Source organism: Bufo gargarizans, chromosome 1 (genome assembly GCF_014858855.1).
Source record: "Bufo gargarizans isolate SCDJY-AF-19 chromosome 1, ASM1485885v1, whole genome shotgun sequence".
Lineage (NCBI taxonomy): Eukaryota > Metazoa > Chordata > Amphibia > Anura > Bufonidae > Bufo > Bufo gargarizans.
The window spans coordinates 580,395,312-580,410,742 of record NC_058080.1 but is presented as its reverse complement, the minus strand read 5'-3'; the positions used below and the strand labels follow the sequence as shown (position 1 = coordinate 580,410,742).

At 42.9% G+C, this 15,431-nt stretch overlaps 1 protein-coding gene across 1 annotated transcript in view; it reads left to right on the top strand.

The window, feature by feature from the left end:
• NAA25 (N-alpha-acetyltransferase 25, NatB auxiliary subunit) overlaps window positions 1-15,431 on the top strand; it is a 78,241-nt gene that overhangs the window by 45,486 nt on the left and 17,324 nt on the right. The window contains exons 16-19 of the mRNA XM_044275795.1: window positions 1,655-1,806; window positions 2,989-3,114; window positions 3,752-3,995; window positions 4,080-4,203. Of these exons, the coding sequence (XP_044131730.1) occupies window positions 1,655-1,806; window positions 2,989-3,114; window positions 3,752-3,995; window positions 4,080-4,203 (646 nt within the window). The remainder of the gene's footprint in view (window positions 1-1,654; window positions 1,807-2,988; window positions 3,115-3,751; window positions 3,996-4,079; window positions 4,204-15,431) is intronic.

Genomic DNA, 15,431 nt, shown 5'->3' with positions numbered 1-15,431 from the left:
GGCCTGCAGTGCTTCCTTTCCTGTGGTTAGTCAGTTCAGCCTTGTGCTAGGAGGATTGTCTGGATCTCAGTCTCTGTACCCCCCAATAAATATATCTTTTGGTATTTATGATAGGGACAGTGATTTGTTTCCAAAAGGGATCCCCCTTTGATAGGTTGATCTGCCAGAGAACATGATAGAAAGTGTTCGTACTGGTACACCGAAGCAGAAGTGCTAGTAATATATTTTTATATATTTGATATCTGGGACATTTATGGCATTTCCATTGGATATGCCACTAATGTCCCTCAGAAGTGGGACCCAGACACCTATAAGACATGTATGGTATATCCTGCGGAAATGCCCTAAACGTACTTGATGGGACAACCCATTTAACATTTACCTTTCCCAAAATATGTCCTTTACTGGCCGGAGCATACACAGGATTTTGTAAAGGGAAGGGTTCATGGTCATAAGCATGGACACATTTATGTAGTACACACACTGGACTTCTCCCCACTGCTCTAGTGCCACCATTCTGGTGTCCTCCTTTGGTCCTCGTTTACTGTGCTGCAGAAGGTTGCATTACGTCCATATATGTCAATGCTGCAGCCTCAGCGGTTTGTCTTGACAGGGCATCTCCTCTGCAGCACAGCGACCAAAAACTGGCGGCACTATAGCCGCAAGGAATTCAACAGGTGATAATTAATGGGTTTTTTCACTGTTTTTACTGTTTTTGTAATTCTCTACCCCCAGTCTCTTTTTTGTTGATCCTAGACAGCCTTTAAAGGGGCTATCCAGGAAATCATAATGATAACCTATCTTCTGGATAGGTTATCTGACTCCCGGCACCCCCTCTGATCAGCTGCTTTAGGGAGCTGTGCTTAGTACAGTGGTCCCTCAAGTTACAATATTAATTAGTTCCAGGACGACCATTGTAAGTTGAGTAATTGGTTCCAAAGCCCTGAAATGTCATCCAAGATAAGAGAAAATGAAGATTTAAGAAAAATAAGCAGATGACTAAGACAGATAAGACAAGTCCTTACATATAACAGTCAGGAATAGCTGATAACTAGCGACTAATCCAGCTATGTCACCAGAGAAGTAACCTTGATTTGCTGGATCTGAGTCTGAGACATTGTATGTTGGGGTCTGGTTTCAACTTACGATGGGTCAGAAAAGACCATTGTTGGTTGGAAATATTGTATCCTGAGGCCATTGCATCTTGAAGGATCACTGTATATTTTATTTTCTTATGGGGCTGAGCTGCAACTAGGCCATGTGACCGATGTACTGTGATGCCACATGGCCTAGGAAGAGGGCACGTCGTTCGCCACGTGTCAGCACCCGGCTGATCTGATATTGATGACAGATCCTGAGGATAGCTCTTCCGTATAATTTACCTTTTAATGACACTATAGGAGAAGAACAGTCGAGATAAGCCTAAGGAGTGATAGCCCAAAAAGGAGGCTGTAACTCTTACCCCTCCCCCCTTGTGTATGAGTGCTGGTAGTCTAGCTGTGTATTATTGAGTATGAGGCTTCATGCTACAAAATGTCTATTGTGAGTTCCTACCTTTCATTGGCTGTAAATTCTATTTCAGAACTGTACATGGGTATAGCTCACTTCAGAAGTATAAATTTTGTGTTTTTTTTTTTTTTTTTTTTTGTTTTAGACCTCAGAATATATTATACAAGCCTACAAATATGGAGCCTTTGAAAAAATTCCAGAATTCATTGCATTTAGAAACCGGTTGAACAATTCACTTCATTTTGCACAAGTTCGTACGGAACGAATGTTACTGGACCTCTTACTTGACGCTAATATGTAAGGATGGTATTCATAGTGACAACGTTTTGCGTGTCATGCTGTTGAAAAATCTTAGGACCCTGGACATCTTATTTGCAGTTAACATTACATACATTATATACGTATATTAGTTACAATATGGATTAGTTCCGGGGCGACCATTGCAGGTTGAGACCATTTTGATTTGAGTGCAGAACTATGGAAAACTAGTAATTGGTCCCAATGGGCCAAAATGTCCTCTCATGATGAGAGAAAATGAAGATTTAATAGAAATAAGCAGCTGCCCTCACCTGAAATCCAAAGGCGCAGCTCATCCTGGTACAGACAGAGGGCAGTGCAGGACATGTAGCACCGCACTGTACTGTAAAGAGGAGCTAGTAGACAACCAAGATGGACGTTTTACTAGAGACATGGCCATTTTGATTGGTTGGATCTAAGGCACTGTATGTTGAGTCTAGTTTTTACTTATGATGGCCCAGGAAAGACTATTGTGGCCGTTGTATCTTGAGGGACAACAGTATGTATAGCTGTGTAGGGTATATATCAGGTTTAAAGCGAGTCTGTCATCCTGAATTTGGTCCATTACCTACAGGAATGCATGACTTGTACTCCAGATACGGAGTCCAGATCAGTATTTTATTTTTATTTTCCTACTACCCTTCGTCCCCTGGCTGTCAGCACTCGGCATTCAAAATAGAGAAGACTCTTGCATATGCACGCCAGTCCTGACGATGCGTTTTAATGCAGCTCTCACAGCTGACCGCAGGGGACAGTATGAGAATAAAAAATAGTGATCTGGACTCCTTATCTGCAGTACTACACATACACAGGTATTAATGTAGGTGATGGTCCAAAATCAGAGTGACAGATTCCCTTTAACCTGGCATATGCAATAACCACAGTCCTGATCAGGTGTGGTGTGAAGCCTGTCAGGTGATCCCTGTTGGCCAATCGGCTGAGAATTTTGTTCTGTTTTGCATACAGCATGGACTACTTTTATGTCCACCCTCAACCAGAAATTGCTATGGTTCAATGGGTAATGAGATCAGGGTATCCTTGATGATTTTGAGGAGCTGCACAGTTGGTACATTTTATATTCCATGTATGGAATATTTTAATTTTTTTTAAAATTAATTGAGGTTGGTTTATGTATCCTTTGTATTAGTAATTCAGCTTATGTCACTGACCGTCATCCTTCAGTTCCACTAGCCTAGAAGAAAATATAAAGTCAATGAGTCTGAACCCAGAGGAGGATGACATTCCATGGCAAGAACTTCGAGACAACAGGGACCTGACTGTGCTTTTTAACTGGGATTCTAAAGAAAGGTAAATATATATTATGTGCAAATGGTGACCGTTCTTTTAGATCTGGTGTGTCCCACCTGTAACTTGAACATACAAACCGAAATGGCTTTCTACAGCCCTCCAAATTATGGACGGGATGCCGGACCAAAATATGGCCTCCAAATTATGTTTAGAACAAGTTTTCCCTTATCCATTTGGATAGGTTACAGATTGTTAGATCGGTGGTGATCCAACCACTAGGACTCCTACTAATCATGAGAATTAGGGACCCCTGTTTGAATGGTGCACTGGTCAAGTATATGCACCACCTATCAATTCAAAGTCAATGTGACTGCCATGTATAGTGAAGTGCTGTTCTCCCTCTCCGACAGTCTCATAGAGATCATTAGAGTTGTGCGTGACCAGTACTCCATTAAAATGGTGGACAAGGATTCCTCATTCTCTTGATTGGTGTTTGCCCCCCTGCACTCAAGACGCCCACTTATCTAAACAACCCTATTTTTATGTATGGAATGGATTTTTCATTTCCAGAAGTTTCTGTAACCTACTGTATTTGTGTGAACATACCCTTACACATGAGGAAGCATTGCTAATATACAGTGTTGTTTGCCATATAAGCTGTAGAATTTTATCCGTATACTCGTCTTCTCTTCTCTAGAGACATGTCAGAAGAATATAGGCAGCTGTCATTGGAGGAGGAACGGATTTGGCTGCTCATCCGATCACTGACCTTAAGGTTGGTTAGTGGATTGCCTACTCTTAATCATACAAGTGAACCGAAGAATTCAGGGAAGACTACAGAAAATGGGGTCTCATCCAAGATTGACACTGTCCGAGCTTTGTTACGACAGTATGAAGAGTCATTGGATTCAGCGAAACAATTTAATGAGAAGATGATTAAGGTAAAGGGTTCGACTTATCTGAAATGAAAACACAAAACATAAAGATGACTATCACATTGATGCATATATTATTTTTTTATACAGTATCCTTTTCTTGGAGCACCATCATCTCGGCTTGCAGGGTTCTTCAGGAGTGGCAGCTGTCAGTGTCAGAAAGGGGCTTTCCTGCTGGTGAATGATATTTATGAGCTGGACACATGCGGAATCGGTGAGAATTCTTTCTACTTATGTTTTTATGCATGCGTTAGTTTCTTAAAGAGTGGTACAACCACTTTCCATATGCCCATTTGGGGAATGATCTTCTCTGGTCAGAACGAAGAGCTGCTCACAGGGACTTTACATGAACATGTTACTATTAGGGATCGACCGATCATCGGAGTTACCGATGATATCAGCCGATATTCATGATTTTTAAAGGTATCGGCATCTAACCTGCGCCACTAATGATAAAATAATTAACGTCAAATACAGGAGGTGGTGCCCAGTCTATATGAGAGGAAGCAGCGATCAGCGGCAGTTAACCCCTCATTGGTGGCAGTGGCCACATTGTCTCCTCCCCTCGTCTTCATTGGTGGAAGTGGCAGCTTCTGATCGGAGCCCCAGAAGTGTAATCCTGGGGCTCCGATCGGTTACCATGGCAGCCAGGACGCTACTGAAGCCCTGGTTGCCATGGTAATCTCCCTGCTGCTGTGTGTACTATGCACAGGAGAGAGTGTGAAGTCCTATTCACCCTAATAGAGCTCTATCAGGGGCTAGAACCTGGGATCTTTTAATCCCTTGTCCTATTCCCCCTAAGGGGGCAAATAGTTATTAAATAAAAAGTAAAAATAAACATTACATATTGCCACGAAACTAAAATGCACAGAATATCTGTATAAGGCTACTTTCACACTTGGGTTCAGAGCGGATCCGTCTGCATTATATTGAAAGTCCAGACTTTTACATTGAAAGTCAATGGGGGACGGATCCGTTTGAAGATTGAGCCATAGTGTGTCATCTTCAAACTGATCCGTTCCCATTGACTTACATTGTAAGTCTGGACGGATCCGCACGGCCAGGCGGACATCCGAACGCTGCAAGCAGCGTTCAGGTGTCCGCCTGCTGAGCGTAGCGGAGGCTGAACGCTGCCAGACTGATGCATTCTGAGCGGATCCGCATCCACTCAGAATGCATTAGGGCAGTACGGATGCGTTCAAACGGAGCTCACAATCGGACACCCGAACGCTAGTGTGAAAGTAGCCTAAGCTATCGGCCTTCAAAGTTCACAGGTTATCGGTATCTGCTCAAAAATCAATATCTGTCTATCCCTAGTTTACTATATATGGTTGGGAATTAATTTCACACTGTCTCGCTTTCCATAGCGGCTGATTTTGTGGATTAGAGGAACAAGACCCACTAAGATGAGCCGACCCTGGGGGCAGCTTCATTCTGAGAGGGGGTTACATCATTACTCTGTTGGGACACTTTTTGCTCAATCTCTGAGGCTTTCTGTGCGTAGTTTCACAGTTTTTTGTGCAACAGAAAAACTGTACAGCCTGATGTTAGATGTCAGTCGAAAGGAAATTATAAAACTACAAACAATGAATTATTTTTTTATTTTTTGAAGAGCTTCTCTTCACTTGCGTTACATTTTTTTTTTGGGGGTCCATGGTCATCAATATCAGATCGGCAGGGGTCTAACACATGTCACCCTGGCCGATCAGCTGTATGATGGGAAGGGCACGCGCAGTGTGCATGTTCCGTCTTCTCTCTTCCTGCTCACTGCTGCTGTCTATGGCAAAGCAGCAGGAAGAGAGAAGGGTGCTGGCACATGCTCACTGCGTGCGTGCCTTCCCATCATACAGCTGATCGTCGGGGACGCTGATCTGATATTGATGAGCTGTCCTGAGGATAGGTCATCAATATTAAAAGCCCGGAGAACCCCTTTAAGCAGTTCAAAACCAGGCCTTTTTCCCCTCAGTTCCTGACCAGACACATTATTTACTAATTCAGTCCGAAGGACTTAGGCCTCTTGCACACGACTTTAAGTATTTTGTGGTCTGCAAAATAACGGATCCACAAAAAATACAGATGACTTCCTTGTGCATTCAGTTTTTTGCTGAACGGAACAGCTGGCCCCTGATAGAACAGTACTATCCTTGTCCGTTATGCGGACAAAAATCGGACATGTTCTATCTTTGAACGGAAACGGAAGGTATACGCAGTACCTTCATTTTTTTTTTTTCGGATCCGTTGAAATAAATGGTTCCGTATATGGAACGCAAAAAAATGGACCGTAAACGGGAGAAAAAAAAAACCTTTGTGTGCAAAAGGCCTTAGTTAGTTTTAAGCTGCACCAGATTTATCACAGTGGCTGATGCTGGATGATAAATCCGGCACACCTGTAGACTAGTTGTGCTGCACAAATGGACCACAATTTTGACACTTTTTTTTTTTTTTGCACTGGGTGGCACACTTCAGTCATGCTTCCTTGTCGAGGGAGGCGTAAATGTACTGCAAAGCATGTAGTAAATCTGCCGCATTCTTTTCTTTTGTACATGTGAGGATAATCTTTTTTTTTTTTTTTTTGTGTGTGATATACATGTCATCACACACACAAAAAACTATTTGAGTAACTGAACAAAAAAAAAAGATTTTGTATATTAGTCACTTTTTTCTTTGTGTTTGTTACTCTGGATCAAACCTGTGCCTGCTGACTTTGACTTTGCCTCTGATGTGACCTCCTGGTATGTGACTCTGCTTGTTGTGAACCCGCCTTTGCCTGCTGACTTTGTCTGACGTTTTCTTCTAGTTTTACTTTACTGTGTATTTGTATCCTGTATTCCTTTGCTGTGTATTTGGATCCTGCTCCGGCCCTAGTTTTCCCTGTTTAGTTTTCACATCTTTCTGTCTTGCTACACTTTTTTTTTTTACATTTTGGTTTAGGCCCCTGCTTTTAGCTAAGAAGGGATTGTCGTCCAGTTGTAGGCCATCATTTAGGACGGATCATGCAAGTAGATGGGGTCTCGCGTGCGGATGGAACACAGGGCTGCCCTGTTCCCTACCCTTTTATGACAGAGGCATCACGGCCATTTCTTGAATTGTTTATACAGCATTGTATATTCATTGATCAGAAAGACTGGGACAGTAATAAAATGCCTCTGCCTTTTAATATGGGGATGCTAGCCTTCACTGACAACTGGCTCCCTGATGCTTCAGCTGCACAATTTTCTGTGCGTCCGCAGACTCGGTAATTCTGAAACGTCCTTGCAGACTCCTATATGAGGACTCATAGACCTGGTGGTGGTCTGCAAGTTGTTAAAATGGTGGCATGAAAAGTACAACTAGCCCAGTAAAAAAGTATAGCTTTATTTATGAAAATTATGTTATGACGGTTGGTATGCAATAATTAATAGGCCCTGTGCTTGATACTGGTTTGAAGAACTTGCAGTATGTACAGGGAAAACATGGTTGGTTGAATAGAATATTGATGACTTGTCCTCAATGTAAGTCATCCATATCTGTGTGGTGGGGGTCGGCCACCAATCCGCTGTGACTGTGGCCTCCTCACAGTATACCAAGCACAGCGCTGTTCATTAATTGCATCCCAGGCCTATTCACTTGAATAGGACTGACTGAGTTGTACAGTGGCCCTGTAACCGAAGAATGTGACGTCACTGGCCTAGGAAGAGGACGCAGCGCTCATTGGAGCACCGTGTAAATCGGACCCACACTGATCAGATATTGATGACTTATCCTGAGGATAGGCCATCAATATTCTGTTCCCAGAAAACCCCTTCAAGGAATGCTCGCCTGACGTAGAATGGAATCGCACACCTTAGAAGAATGAATAAGGTGCCACCTGGAGGGTTGTTCAACCACATATTATAAGCAAGTAGAATCCAGGGCACATTTATATAGATGAGCAATCTTTATTTTATATTTTATTTATTTTTTCTCAATGTAAATGTTAAGTACTGTATATTCTCCTGTTTTTACAACTCCAGTTAACAAATTGCAATGAATCCAGATGAAATGATAGACGTCGTTTCAGTGACCTTTATCAAGTCGCATCTATGTGGAGAAATAAGGAAATGAATAGTCAGGTCCATAAATATTGGGACATCAACACAATTCTAACATTTTTGGCTCTATACACCACCACAATGGATTCGAAATGAAACAAACAAGATGGGCTTTAACGGCAGACTGTCAGCTTTAATTTGAGGGTATTTACATCCAAATTAGGTGAACGCTGTAGGAATTACAATGGTTTGCATAGGTGCCTCCACTTGTTAAGGGACCAAAAGAGTTGGGCCAAGCTGTTCAGTGGGCAGATGTGTGTTATTCCCTCATTATCCCAATTACAATGAGCAGATAAAAGGTCCAGAGTTCATTTCAAGTGTGCTATTTGTATTTGGAATCTGTTGCTGTCAACGCTCAAGATGAGATCCAAAGAGCTGTCACTATCAGTGAAGCAAGCCATCATTAGGCTGAAATAACAAAACAAACCCATCAGAGTGAGAGCAAAAACATTAGGCCTGGCCAAAACAACTGTTTGGAACATCCTTAAAAAGAAGGAACGCAGGAATATTTCTGTGTCTTTATGTTACCGTGTAATTTCACGCTGCAATGTAACTGTAAGATCTTGGAAAAAGAAAATGGCATGTGATTGTTTCAAACTTTTCATTATTTGCCATAATAAAAAAAGATTTGATTGAAAAAAAAGGCACACACCGGTGAGCTCAGCAACACCAAAAGACCCGGGAGACCACCGAAAACAACTGTGGTGCATGACCGAAGAATTCTTTCCCTGGTGAAGAAAACACCCTTCACAACAGTTGGCCAGATCAAGAACACTCTCCAGGAGGTAGGTGCATGTGTGTCAAAGTCAACAATCAAGAGAAGACTTCACCAGAGTGAATACAGAGGGTTCACCACAAGATGTAAACCATTGGTGAGCCTCAAAAACAGGAAGACCAGATTAGAGTTTGCCAAACGACATCTAAAAAAGCCTTCACAGTTCTGGAACAACATCCTATGGACAGATGAGACCAAGATAAACTTGTACCAGAGTGATGGGAAGATAAGAGTATGGAGAAGGAAAGGAACTGCTCATTTGCTTAGGCATACCACCTCATCAGTGAAGCATGGTGGTGGTAGTGTCATGGCGTGGGCATGTATGGCTGCCAATGGAACTGGTTCTCTTGTATTTATTGATGATGTGGCTGCTGACAAAAGCAGGATGAATTCTGAAGTGTTTCAGGCAATATTATCTGCTCATATTCAGCCAAATGCTTCAGAACTCATTGGACGGCGCTTCACAGTGCAGATGGACAATGACCCAAAGCATACTGCAAAAGCAACCAAAGAGTTTTTTAAGGGAAATAAGTGGAATGTTATGCAATGGCCAAGTCAATTACCTGACCTGAATCCGATTGAGCATGCATTTTACTTGCTGAAAAAAAAACTGAAGACAGTTGCAGTAGAGGCCTGGCAGAGCATTACCAGGGATGAAACCCAGCATCTGGTGATGTCTATGTGTTCCAGACTTCAGGCTGTAATTGACTGCAAAGGATTTGCAACCAAGTATTAAAAAGTGAAAGTTTAATTTATGATTGTTATTCTGTCCCATTACTTTTGCTCCCTTAACAAGTGGGAGGCACATATGCAAACTGTTGTAATTCCTACACTGTTCACCTGATTTGGATTTAAATACCCTCAAATTGAAGCTGACAGTCTGCAGTTAAAGTTCGTTCAAATCCATTGTGGTGGGGTATAGAACCAAAAATGTTAGAATTGTCAATGTCCCAATATTTATGGACCTGACTGTACATATAAAATAAAAAAATACTAAATAAAGATTGCTCAGCTATAAAAGTGTGCCCTGGATTCTGTTTGCTTATAATTCATGTTTGATCTGCAGAGTGCCTTGTGTATTATCCTATCGTAAAAGTTTTCATAATGAAGTAAATTTACTAAGGCTACTTTCACACTGCCGTTTCTGGGTCCGCCTGTGAGATCAGTTTCAAGGCTCTCACAAGCGGCCCAAAACGGACCAGTTTAGCCCCAATGCATTCTGAATGGATAAGGATCCGTTAAGAAGGCATCAGTTCGGCTCCATTCCGCTCTGGAGGCAGACACCAAAACGCTGCTTGCAGCGATTTTGGTGTCCGCCTGGCGATGCAGAACCAAACGGATCCGTCCTGACTTACAATGGAAGTCAATGGGGACGGATCCGTTTACATTGATACAATATGGTGCAATTGTAAACGGATCCGTCCCCATTGACTTTCAATGGAAGTCAGGACGGATCTGTTTAGTTTGACTTGCTATAATGCAGACTGATCTGTTCTGAACGGATACCAGCGTTTGCATTATATGTGCGGTACCGTGTGTGCAGATACCAGACGGATCCGCACCTAACGCAGGTGTGAAAGTAGCCTAAAAGTGGCCTAGCAACCACAGCTTTCAATTTTCAAGAGAAGAATAGGAAACTAAAATTGTGCTTTGATTGGTTGCTGTAGCCACATAAGACGGCTTTATAAAACTCCCCTGATGTGTATGACACTTTTTAGTTTTGATAAAGGTCTAGAAAAGGTCTTGCCAATGGCACCAAAATGGAGTCAAAACTTTGGTCCAAAATATTGGTTTAAAGCAGGTGCATATCATACCACTTCCAAGGCAACAGTAAAACATAAAAGGGTTTTCTGAGATTTTATTACTGGATAGGTCATCAGTATTTGATCCGGAGGGCTGTTCGAGAAGGCACCAGCGCTCCTGTGAGCACCCTAGCCTTCTCACAGCTTAGGCTTGGCATGGGCCTAGGCCATGTGACCAATGAACCAATACTGAAGTAATCAGTATTTAAGTCTCTGAAAACCCTTTTTTAAAGGTATTTTTTCATATGCAACATTTTTGGCACAGCAAAGGTATTTACCCAAAAATGTTTGCTAGGGACGGGTTTCATTTCCCACTCGTAATCCCACAGAGTAGCAGACCATGCGTATGTCTTTACAATGTCAATGGGTGTTACAGTAGGTCAACAGCCTAGCAATTTCTAGCATTTTTACATTTGTGTAACCATCAGATATAAACAAGTATGTCTGTGACCAGATGGTTGGGGGCGGCACAAACTGAGGTCACAGGTCAATCAAGAGGAGGACATAAGAAAGAAAAGTGTCTAACATAATCATGAAGATGCCCTAAAATTAGTGCACGGCATACCCCACTATGATAGATTTTACACGTATGCCTGCGAAGGCTGGTTTTAGGCTGTACAAGGGTAAGTTAGTAATAATACATCCTCTGCCCATAGGCATCTGCCACACTGTGCTGAGAGATATGTGTGTGTAGAGGGTGACATCGCCAGTCTATTTTTATTTTTTTATGCCCCGTTTTAGTTTGTGTAGGCCTGTGCGTAGGCGGATCTAATGAAAGGGAGGGCGGCAATTTAACTTCAGAAGGCGGCGCTGGGCACCTAAACGAGATGGCTGTAGCCGGGCACCCTCCACCATGAGACGTCCCCTTGGACACATTTGTGACGTGAGTGACAGGTGATATAAACCTGTTTTTTATGATTATAGAGCCACAGACGCACTTGATAAAGTCACTTTAGGATTCAGTGTATTACTAGGGACCTCGCCATATGTTTAGGTTATAGGACTCATTTCTGATGACAGAATCCCTTTAATATAACATCCACCTGGGGTGTGTTCTGGTTTTACAGTCGCATGTCAATCTTTATTATAGAAAACAAGCCTGCGTCCATATAGTGTCCACCAGTTTGTTTGCTTTGCAATGTGTATGGTCTCCCTCCTATTCCTCTCAAAAGCTACTTCAAGTTAATGCTCTCCAGGTTCATTCTGGCATTACTTGCATACTTTTCATGATTTTATTTGTATTTTTTTCTCCCTTGGTAAAATCTTCACTCAAAACTCAAGTTACTCATATCTCAAAGATCAGGTGATGTTTGCATGACGTGCATAGTTTAACACCTTAAGGACCCGGCTCATTTTCACCTTAAGGACCAGGCCATTTTTTGCAAATCTGACCAGTGTCACTTTATGTGGTGATAACTTTAAAACGCTTTAACTTGTCCAGGCCATTCTGAGATTGTTTTTTCGGCACATATTGTACTTCATGACACTGGTAAAATGAAGTAAAAATAAATACATTTTTATTTATAAAAAAAATACCAAATTTACCAAAAAGTTTTAAAAAATAGCAAATTTCAAAGTTTCAATTTCTCTACTTCTATAATACATAGTAATACCTCCAAACATATTTATTACTTTACATTCCCCATATGTCTACTTCATGTTTGCATCATTTTGGTTATGATATTTTATATTTTGGGGATCTTACAAGGCTTAGAAGTTTGGAAGCAAATCTTGAAATTGTTCTGAACTTTTCAAAAACCCAATTTTTAGGGACCAGTTCAGGTCTGAAGTCACTTTGTGAGGCTTATATAATAGAAACCACCCAAAAATGACACCATTCTAGAAACTACACCCCTCAAGGTAAACTACACCCCTTCAAAACTGATTTTACAAACGTTAACCCTTTAGGTGTTCCACAAGAATTAATGGAAAATACAGATACAATTTCAAAATGTCCCTTTTTTTTTTGGCAGATTTTCCATTTTAATAATTTTTTTCTAGTTACAAAGCAAGGGTTAACAGCCAAACAAGACTCAATATTTATGGCTCTGATTCTGTAGTTTACAGAAACACCCCATATGTGGTCATAAACCACTGTACGGGCACACAGCAGGGCGCAGAAGGAAAGGAATGCCATACGGTTTTTGAAAGGCAGATTTTGCTAGACAGTTTCTTTTGGACACCATTTCCCATTTGAAGCCCCCCTGATGCACCCCTAGAGTAGAAACTCAAAAAAAGTGACCCCATTTTAGAAACTACGGGATAGGGTGGAAGTTTTGTTGGTACTAGTTTAGGGTACATGTGATTTTTGGTTGCTCTATATTACACTTTTTGTGAGGCAAGGTAATAAGAAAAAGCTTTTTTGGCACCGTTTTTTTTGTTATTTACAACATTCATCTGACAGGTTAGATCATGTGGTATTTTTATAGAGCAGGTTGTCACGGACGTGGCGATACCTAATATCTATACAATTTTTTTTATTTATGTAAGTTTTACACAATGATTTCATTTTAAAACAAAAAAAATATGTTTTAGTGTCTCCATAGTCTGAGAGCAATAGTTTTTTTCAGTTTTTGGGCGATTATCTTGGGTAGGGTATGATTTTTGCGGGATGAGATGACGGCTTGATTGGCGCTATTTTGGGGGAGCATATGACTTTTTGATCGCTTGCTATTACGCTTTTTGTGACAATTTTTTTTATTTAGCACAGTTTTTATTCTTTATTTTTTACGGTATTCATCTGAGGGGTTAGCTCATGTGGTATTATTATAGAGCTGGTCGATACGGACGCGGCAATGCCTAATATGTATACTTTTTTTTATTTATGTAAGTTTTACACAATAATATTTTTGAAACAAAAAAAAAATCATGTTATAATCATGTTATAGTGTCCCCACAGTTTTTATTTTTATTTTTTGGGCCGTTGTCTCATGTAGGGGCTAATTTTTTGCGGGATTAGGTGACTGGTACTATTTCGGCGTACATGCGACTCTTTTGATCACTTTTATTACCTTTTCTGGGAAGTAAGGTGGGCAAAATTTCAATTTCCTGATAGTTTTTATTTTTTTATTTTTATGGCGTTCTCCGTGCGGGGAAAGTAACATGACCGTTTTACAGATCAGGTCGTTACGGACGCGGCGATACCTAATATGTGTAGTGTATTTTCTTTTTTAAATTTTTATTCAGTGATAAATGTGTTTTCTCGCTAGTATCATTGGGGGACACAGACCGTGGGTATAGCTGCTTGCTGCCACTAGGAGGCGACACTAGGCTAAGAAGTGATAACTCCTCCCCCGCAGGCTATACCCCCTCCAGCCTGGAGAGAGCATATCAGTTTTTAGCTTAGTGTCGTAGGAGGCAGACCTCCCTGCTTTTGCAGGGCGGCTTACTTTTATTATTTTATCTTTTTCCTCTTTTAGGTTGGGGAAACAGAGTCGCCTAGCCACTCTGTCTACCCCGGGAGCAAGGCCGGTGTCGGAATCCCTCACCGCTCGCCCTCCCCAAGAAACGAAAGTGGACCAGGGCAGCCCAGCTCCCCTGCTTCCCGCCAGCCAAGGGGGTCACCTGAATCCGGCGAGACCCTCCGCCATTCCAGTCTCCTGCCACTTCGTGTGCCAGCGGCTGAAGAGGTGACCCTGCTGGTACTCTGAGAAAGGGTGAAGAGAAGAGGATGAAGATGGGGTGAGTAGTCCGTATTGGGTAAGTACCTCGGCCCTTCCCCTCCCCCCCCCGGTCACCTCATCATAAGATGGAGGACCTTTTTTCCTCAGGTGGGCCATTCATGGTGAGGCCCCCACATTACCTCAGGCCCAATGTAGGTTTGGGCTTCTGTGTTCTCCTCAGATTCTGGTCCAGGTACGGCCTGCGGGGTGAGCTCCCGCGGCCGATGTTCAGCCAGGGCACTTGCAGGGCGCCGCCAAAAATCTAGCCCCCGGCTCCTCTTCGGGCCTACCGGGACTCAGCCCGTGCAGTTGTTTTAGCGGCACAGGATGGGTTCCCGCAGCGAGAGTGGACACTCCCCCTCCAAATCAGTGGGCAGACATCGGCGGTTGCTCTTCAGGCCCCGCTGTGGTAACCGGCCGGCAGTACCGCCCGCTCGGCTGTGCGCCGAACTTTATGTCCCGGCTTTTGCGGCCTACTAGGCCGCAACTTTCATTCCAGTTATGGAGGGGGCGGGTTCGTCCTTTTGGCGCGGATTCTCCCCGACTAGCTGTCGCTCCTCCTCCAGGTGCCCCGCTGAGCTCCGCATATGGTCATCTGAGCTGGGTTAACCCTTTGTGGCAAGTCGTTTGTTTGCAGCCGGCACTGCATTATCTGAGTGTCCCCTTTCTGCATGCCAATTACCTTAGATTAGGAAGTTAACCCTAACCCTTTCCTGCCGGCATGTCCACCCTGGTGGTGGGGTATGGGGCTGGGCCCATGTCCTATCTGGACAGGGCAGGATTGCTCACAGTTTCCCAATCCGCCCTCCGGGGCTGTTTAGTTGAGAATGCACACATGAAGAATTCCCAGACCACCTTCTGGGTCGTCTGGTGTATAGGCCACCACAGGTGAAATCCAGGGGAGCACATCTGAGGGATTCCCAATCCGCCATACGGGCCGTTTGGTTGATAATGCTCCACCTCCACAAATACAGGGGAGCACATCTGAAGGATTCCCAATCCGCCCGCTGAGGGCGTTTGGTTGATAATGCTCCACCTGCACAAATGCAGGGGAGCACATCTGCAGGATTCCCAATCCGCCCGCTGGGCTGTTTGGTTGATATTGCTCCACCTGCACACATACAGGGGAGCAC